The 9024-nt window shown below is 48.8% G+C and overlaps 1 protein-coding gene across 1 annotated transcript in view; it reads left to right on the forward strand.

The window, feature by feature from the left end:
- Window positions 1-7591, forward strand: part of AOC1 (amine oxidase copper containing 1) — a 29343-nt gene extending 21752 nt beyond the window's left edge. The window contains exons 3-5 of the mRNA XM_056518328.1: window positions 5917-6205; window positions 6399-6531; window positions 7074-7591. Coding sequence (XP_056374303.1) covers window positions 5917-6205; window positions 6399-6531; window positions 7074-7349 — 698 coding nt within the window. The 3' untranslated portion in view covers window positions 7350-7591. The remainder of the gene's footprint in view (window positions 1-5916; window positions 6206-6398; window positions 6532-7073) is intronic.
- The last annotated feature ends 1433 nt before the right edge of the window (window positions 7592-9024 follow it).

Here is a 9024-nt window from a genome sequence, read left to right on the forward strand (position 1 = left end):
CTCGGATAGAGGCGTCCAATTCGTGTCTAAATTCTGGAGGGCTCTCTGTAAACAACTCAAGATTAAATTAAATTTTTCTTCTGCATATCATCCCCAGTCCAATGGACAAGTAGAAAGAATTAACCAGATCTTGGGTGATTATTTGCGACATTTTGTTTCCTCCCGCCAGGATGACTGGGCAGATCTCCTCCCATGGGCCGAATTCTCGTATAACTTCAGGGTCTCTGAATCTTCCTCCAAATCCCCATTTTTTGTGGTGTACGGCCGTCACCCTCTTCCCCCCCTCCCTACTCCCTTGCCCTCTGGTCTGCCCGCTGTGGATGAAATTTCTCGTGACCTTTCCATCATATGGAGAGAGACCCAAAATTCTCTCTTACAGGCTTCTTCACGCATGAAGAAGTTCGCGGATAAGAAAAGAAGAGCTCCTCCCGTTTTTTCCCCTGGAGACAAGGTATGGCTCTCCGCTAAATATGTCCGCTTCCGTGTCCCTAGCTACAAGTTGGGACCACGCTATCTTGGTCCTTTTAAAATTTTGTGTCAAATTAATCCTGTCTCTTATAAACTTCTTCTTCCTCCTTCTCTTCGTATCCCTAATGCCTTTCACGTCTCTCTTCTCAAACCACTCATCCTCAACCGTTTTTCTCCCAAATCTGTTCCTCCCACTCCTGTTTCCGGCTCCTCGGACATCTTCTCGGTCAAAGAAATCTTAGCTGCCAAAAAGGTCAGAGGGAAAAATTTTTTTTTAGTGGACTGGGAGGGTTGTGGTCCTGAAGAGAGATCCTGGGAACCTGAGGACAACATCCTAGACAAAAGTCTGCTCCTCAGGTTCTCAGGCTCTAAGAAGAGGGGGAGACCCAAGGGGGGGGGGTACTGTTACGCCGAGCGCTCCGGGTCCCCGCTCCTCCCCGGAGCGCTCGCTTCACTCTCTCCGCTGCAGCGCTCCGGTCTCATCCTCTGAGCCGGGGCGCTGCGATTCCGCTGCCTGCCGGGATGCGATTCGCGATGCGGGTAGCGCCCGCTCGCAATGCGCACCCCGGCTCCCGTACCTGACTCGCTCTCCGTCTGTCCTGTCCCGGCGCGCGCGGCCCCGCTCCCTAGGGCGCGCGCGCGCCGGGTCTCTGCGATTTAAAGGGCCACTGCGCCGCTGATTGGCGCAGTGGTTCCAATTAGTGTGTTCACCTGTGCACTTCCCTATATCACCTCACTTCCCCTGCACTCCCTTGCCGGATCTTGTTGCCATTGTGCCAGTGAAAGCGTTCCTTGTGTGTTCCTAGCCTGTGTTTCCAGACCTTCTGCCGTTGCCCCTGACTACGATCCTTGCTGCCTGCCCCGACCTTCTGCTACGTCCGACCTTGCTTCTGCCTACTCCCTTGTACCGCGCCTATCTTCAGCAGCCAGAGAGGTGAGCCGTTGCTAGTGGATACGACCTGGTCACTACCGCCGCAGCAAGACCATCCCGCTTTGCGGCGGGCTCTGGTGAAAACCAGTAGTGGCTTAGAACCGGTCCACTAGCACGGTCCACGCCAATCCCTCTCTGGCACAGAGGATCCACTACCTGCCAGCCGGCATCGTGACACATCATAGAAGTCCACCCTCTCTAGTTGACCCTGTATAAGAGAGTGAACCTGTCTCTGCACAGAAGGATCCTCTAATAGACTGGAATTCAGTCTCCACAACCCTCTACCTGTCTCAGGACACTGTGTGACACCCAAACAGAAATATAAGGCCAGATGGTAAGAATAAGGGACGATCTTCTCATCTTTCTCACCAATCGTCTCTGTAGGACTAACCAGAGCCAAATCTATCCTACTGCTTCTTCCACCACAAAAATAGGTAAACTTTGCCTTCCGACCACCCTGCACAAACACATCTGACAACCCGGCCTGTAGAATGATTTGGTTTAAGACCTTGGAGTCTCGGGTTAGAGGTCTATTAGAGGATCTGTCACTAGATGTTCTGGAGGCATTAAAATCTCCAGCCAAGATGACGGGGACAGACGTGAAGAGATATGGCTTCACTTCATTATAAAGGTTAACCCTTTCAGTCACTGTCTGTGAACCATAGATATTAATGAGTCGGAGCCTTCTACCCCGAATAGTAACTTCTAGCATTAGGCACCTTCCCATCAATACCTCTGTCAGCCTATGTACAGTTACATCATTGGTGGTAAACAGAATAGAGACCCCGGCACTTGGTTCCACAGCCAGTGACCAAAAGGATGGACCAGACCGCCATTCACGCTCTGCTTCACGTAACAGTCCTAGAGTATTTAAACGTGTCTCCTGTAAGAAGAAGATGTCAGCATCAATAGACTTTAGATGGTCATATACGACGTGTCTGGTCCTCCTCACTCTGACACTGTTCACATTACTGGAGAACACTTTAAGGGTAAAGTCGGCCATCATAACAAAGGAAAGCAGAGGAAGCAGAGATGTCACCCCCATCATCACAAATTTGAGTCCGAGCCCTCCTGCTGACCACCTGTTTCCATGTCCGATTCGGACAGACGTTTATCCCGTGGGGGTCTCCTTTTTGTGGGGGGATCACCCTCTTGGTCCTCATTAAATTCATCTACCACTCGCTTCAACTCCCTCTCCATCTCTTCCTCAGCGTCTGACTCTGACAACACACTGTACCTATTTGTGATGGTCATTACACCTGACCCGGGGTCTACTTTCTTTTTGGAGGGCTTTTGGACAGTGGTCCATCCCTCCTCAGGCTTACGGCTGGTTTTGTCTTTTTTCCGTCTCTTCTGCGGATTTATTGATGCTGGGGCAGAAGAAGACATGGCCACAACCTGCTCAGTGACCTCCCTGTTCCCCTCAGTGGCTCCTGGCTGGGACTGGTAGGGCACTGTGTCACCAATATTGTCACCCATATTGTCACCCCTAGTGTCACCTACAGTGTCACCCATATTGTCACCCCTAGTGTTATGCTGAGGCTCGGGCTGTGTCACTGCTGACCCTGACACCAACGTCTCCTCCTCCAGGTCCTCTGCCCCCTCCAGCAGGTCCTCATCAGGGAAGTCCTTACAGATATTATGCCAGGCGTCAGGACAGTCCCTGTGGGAGTGACCGGTCTTACCACAGAGGTTGCAGCGGATGTTCTGGCAGGTGGTGCTGACATGGCCGATCTCCCCACATAAATTACACTTCACCAGGGTGCACACACTCGCGATATGACCGGTCTTCCCACACTTGAAGCATTTTCTGGGCTGACCTGCATAGAAACAAACCCCTTTCTCCCGGCCAATGAAGAATGAATTGGGAAGATGTTGGGTAATGTTATTAATCTGCCGTAACTTTACCAGGACCTTCCACCCGCCCGTCCATATGCCGTCCTCATCCCTGGTCTTAGTCAGGTCTGACATTAGGTCACAGTATCTTTTTAACCATACGACAATATCCTGGGGGGGGACAGACTTGTTCCAGAATATAATGGTGACCTTCGCTGTGTCCGGTCTGGAGATGGGGACAAAGCTGAACTTATTCCAGCCATCAGCATCTCTCACCCGGGTGACATGGGCCCAGAAGCGGTCCAGGTCAGACATGAGTTTGAAGCTGACGTCATAGCCCTGCCTGTCAGGAAGGTTTATCACTGCCAGGATGTTAGATGGCAGGAAGCCCATTTGGTGGCACAGAAGTTCACGGACCACAAACCTCCTGTCAGGCAGCTCCTCCTTGGCCCCTCTATGTCTGAACCTGACCACGTTCCTCCTCTTGAAAGCCTGACCCGTATAGTTTACATTGGACATGAATGGTGACCCACGACTCCAGGCATTACCAGAGGAGGCGCCACTACTTCTACCCTCCTGCTGTACTTGGGGGCGCTGTGGTGGCTGCTGACCAGCCGTACTAGGGGGGTCTGACACTTGTGTGACTAAAGGGGGGAAGTGTTGTGCATCAGACTGTACAGCCCCCTCCCCACCATCAACCTCTATACTCTGGGGGTCACAAGCCTCTGAAGGCTGAACTAATGGTGGACCTGACCCCAGAGATGAACTCTCTGCTGCACTGCTGCCTTCAGGTAAGAGTCCACAGTCCTGCTGCTCTCTACTGCCCCCAGGGGCTTGTGGTGACTGCACTGCGATTACAGAGTTACCTTCAGGTACGTGTCCATAGTCCTGCTTCACCGTGCTGACTGCTGGGACTTGTGGTACCTCTGGAGGAGTCTCTGCAGGTCTCTGATGTTGCTGGACACTTTCTCCCGCTTGCCTGTACAAATTTCCTTTCTCAAAAGGGAAGCTGGCTGGTCTGAGGAGTGGTCTTGCACAGGACTGCTGGATGTCCTCTTGTCTTGTACAGGACTGCTGGGTGTCCCCTGGTGAGGCTGTAGACTTGGGTTCAGCAGTAGATGTAGATGACTTTGGCGCTGGTCTTTCCTTATATCCCTCAAATCGCTGTTGGTTTCTGAAGGTCTCAGCGACTGGTCCCATCTGGTCCAATACGTCCTCCATGTCCTGCACAGTGTCAGCGAGCTGCACAGCGAGGGAGCTCAGCTTCTTGTCATGTACAGCCTGGTTATTGGGGTTTGCTGCCTTTAGCTTGTAAATACATTCAATTTGTTTCTGCAGCTGTAACTTTGTCTTTTTTAAAGTCTCAAGTCTCTTTACCAGAGCTGGGATCTGCTCGGCCAAACACAGTTCAGGCGCCCGCTGAGTATTGGGGGGCCGCGCTGGTGGGGTACTCACAGGACTCTGCTTCTGAGGTGGGATCTGTCTCGGTGTTGCTGTGGTCACTGCTGCGGGGTCACAATCTCCAGACTGGGGACTGGGCCCCTGGTTCTTCCCAGTGACCGCACTTGTGGCCCCCTGAAGCCTTCCTGGTGTATTCCCTCTGGTCCCCTCTGGCGTGCTTGTAACTTTTGCGCTGCTCCCGCTCCCGTATCGTGTGCGGTCAGAACGTATCAGGACAGGCTGCTGCAGATTCTCCTGCATGGTCTGCTTCTCCAGGGATGTTCTCCTCTGTCTGACTGCAGGAGGGGTGGATTGTACCTGCAGCCATTACCTTACTTGATGATTCCTTCTTAGCTTCCAAGACTTTCTTCTCATCTGTGCTTCTTACTGCACCAGAACTGACAACATTCTGAACATTTCTCACATCCATAGAAACTTTAGGATTTTCATCCATGGTTTGTGGTGTCTGGGGATAAATTCCCAGAATAGGCCGAGAAGCCTGGGCCTTGCTTGGGGAGCTTCCCCACCCAGGGTGGCCCCTCCCTGGGCTTTCTCCAGACATCAGGAGAGCTACACAGACACAACCTCTCAGCTAGGAGGCAGTATTATAGTAGTTATATTCTTGTATATAGGAGCAGTATTATAGTAGTTATATTCTTGTATATAGGAGCAGTATTATAGTAGTTATATTCTTGTATATAGGAGCAGTATTATAGTAGTTATATTCTTGTATATAGGAGCAGTATTATAGTAGTTATATTCTTGTATATAGGAGCAGTATTATAGTAGTTATATTCTTGTATATAGGAGGCAGTATTATAGTAGTTATATTATTGTATATAGGAGCAGTATTATAGTAGTTATATTCTTGTATATAGGAGCAGTATTATAGTAGTTATATTCTTGTATATAGGAGCAGTATTATAGTAGTTATATTCTTGTATATAGGAGCAGTATTATAGTAGTTATATTCTTGTATATAGGGAGCAGTATTATAGTAGTTATATTCTTGTATGTAGGAGCAGTATTATAGTAGTTATATTCTTGTATATAGGAGCAGTATTATAGTAGATATATTCTTGTATATAGGAGCAGTATTATAGTAGTTATATTCTTGTATATAGGAGAAGTATTATAGTAGTTATAGTCATGTATATAAGAGGTAGTACTGTATTATAGTTCTTTTATTCTTGTACATAGGGGGCACTATTATTACAATATATTTTTGTCCACCTTTACAGGAACAGAAAACAGCTTTGAAACTATTGACCTGAAATATGAGAACATCACGAACCCTTGGAGTCCCGATCACTTCATTGTTCAGTCCCGTATGGACCACGTCCCGAGAAGCACCGAGCGTCAGGCAGCTTTCAGGTTCGGCTCTCACACCCCCAGGTATCTGATGTTCCAGAACCCCAACAAGAAGAACAAGTGGGGCCATGAAAAGGGCTACAGGATCCAGTACAACTCTCACGGTCACAGCGTGCTGCCCCGGATGTGGGCCGAAGAGAAAGGCGTCTCGTGGTCCAGGTTAGTGGGGTTAGGCGACTGCTGTTGCAGAACTACAACTTCCAGCATGCCCGGACAGCCGAAGGCTGTCCGGGCATGCTGGGAGTTGTAGTTCTGCAACAGCTAGAGGCTCACTGGTTGGGAAACACTGGTCTAGAGAATAGCCTTAACTCTCTGCCCTATAGAAGCCTTTATATGTCCATATGACTTGCAGATACAGTCTGGCCGTGACCCGATACAGGGAATCTGAGCTGAGCAGCAGCAGCTTGTACATCCAGTGCGACCCTTGGGATCCAAACGTCTATTTTGAGAATTTCATCCGTAACAACGAGGACATTGTGAATAAAGTAAGTATCGTCCACAGTATCCCAAGTCTTCAGGCTTTGTTGTCTCCACCTTGTTCCTCATCACGAGGGAAAGATTCACCAAAACTTGAGTAGAGGAAAAGTTGACCAGTTGCCCATAGTAACCAATCAGATCGCTTCTTTTCATTTTTAACAATGACTCCTAACAATGACTTCTTCCATTTAAAAAAAAAAAATGAAAGAAGCGATCTGATTGGTTGCTATGGGCAGCCGGTCAACTTTTCCTGTGCACAGGTTTTGATAAATCTCCCACCTTCTTTCTCCTTTCCATATATCTGGTCTTGACTGAGAATTTGGGTCTTCTTACTATATGTATAAGGGTAGGGTCCCACGTAGCGTATACACTGCACAATTGATGCCTATGCATATTTAAGGGCTAGTAAAATCGATGGGTGCTTACCATTACTCCCATAGACTTTGCTAGCACTGAAATACGCATAGGCATCGAATATCCAGCATATAAGCTACATGTGACCCTAAAAAGTTTGGGGATCACTGACGTTCCCTTTTGGTTCCTCACATAGGACCTTGTTGCCTGGGTCACAGTCGGCTTCCTCCACATCCCCCACGCAGAGGACATCCCGAATACGTCCACGCCGGGAAACGGGGTGGGATTCTTTCTTCGACCCTTCAACTTTTTCGACGAGGACCCCTCAGTGGCCTCCAGGAGCACGGTCATCGTGAGGCCCACCGACAAAAGCTTCACCAAAGTGAATATCCAACGCTGGACCCCGGAAGTGATCGGTCAATGTGTGTCGGACGAACCCTTCCGGTACAATGGAACTTATTTCTCGGACTGAAGCTGCCGAATAGAGACGTTCCTGCAAAACCCGACTGAGAAACATCGTCATCAACCATTGTAGTCGCGGAGAAGAAGTCCCAGTACTGCATCATTCAGAACCTGGGAGACTTCAGGAAAACTATATAGTACGGCTATAGCCGGAGGGTCGGGGGTCTCCCGTGGGCTGACAAATTTATTATATATGACACTGGATGTTTTTCAACAAAAAAGTGATGCTACATGCTAATAAACCCCCATAACCCCTAATATATTTTGATTTTTTTGTTGTTGTGATATCAACAAATGTATGTACAGTATACCCGAAAATATAAATAATACCCCTATATACCAGACAGGCACAGTGCCCCATATACCTAATATGATTCCACCATGACAACCCCAATGTCCCTTATACCTGACACAATGCCCCATTATATCCACAATGCCCCTTAAATTTGACACGATTCCCTCAATGCCATCTATATCAGAAATGATGCCCCCATAACAGCCACAATGCCCCTTATACCTGAGATGATTCCCCCTGATAGCTAAAATGTCCCTAATATCTGATATGATTCCCCCAATGCCCCAATATCAGAAATGATGCCCCCATGACAGCAACAATGCCCCTTATATGTGACACGATCCCACCATAAACAGCCGCAATGCCTCTTATTTGTAACGTGATTCCCCCATAACAGCCACAATGACCTTTATATCTGACACAATTCCCTCACTGCCCCCTATATCAGAAATGATGCCCCCTATGAGAGCCACAATGCCCCGTATACCTCATGTGATGCCCCTATAACACCACCATGATTCCATCCCCAGCTCACCTCCTCTTCTCCTTGCCCGGCGGTCCTCACCTCTATATATCGGATGCTGCACATGACTTTGGCTCCAACATTACTTACATACAAACAGGTCTCATCTGCCTCCATGTTAGATTCCAGGGGTCCCAAATCCTAAGGGTGTGTGGCCCTTGATGCCGGGTCCGTAACCGCCTCTTCAGTAATACTTCTGTGCTATGGAGTGTGAGATGCAGGGCAGATGGAATTACCCTAGGGGCAGATGGTGTTAACCCCTTGTATTCGTGATGCCAGGGCATGGCTTATCCTCAATACCACCCGAAGGTATACCGCTGGATCCTGGGCAAGACACGGGGGGCAATAATGACTCTGACGCCAAGTTATGGACAACGGTAGCTTTACTGAGTGACAGATGGTAAAGTCTATACAGTCAACAAATAGGTGAGACCAGGCACCACTGACCGAACTATCGTAGGATAGAGCTGATGGATATAAGTAGCACTCCGTTCCCTCCTGGCAGACCCGGAGGGAAGGGAGTGCTCCACGTATGTATATATACAGGTACAGGCAGCAGGATTTCCAGGTGTGTGCTCCATTTCTTCTTTCTCTATGTTGATGACAGTCTATACAGTGTAGCTGGGCCCAAGGAGGTGACCAGTGACTTCAGAGACCTTAAGGGCTTGCTGGGACTTGCAGTAGTTTTGGACAATTCAGTGGAGGCCACGTTGACTTGACAATAGATGACTGTGACTTGACTTGACTGGAGACAGACTAAGCTGTGACTTTATCTTACTTGTAGACTTGTGGCTGTAGACTTGACTTGAGGCCCCTATGACTCCAAACTCTTCGGCTCGACTGCACCTCAGCAAAGACTCAGGAACT

This window comes from Hyla sarda, chromosome 5 (assembly GCF_029499605.1).
Source record: "Hyla sarda isolate aHylSar1 chromosome 5, aHylSar1.hap1, whole genome shotgun sequence".
Taxonomy (NCBI): Eukaryota; Metazoa; Chordata; class Amphibia; order Anura; family Hylidae; genus Hyla; species Hyla sarda.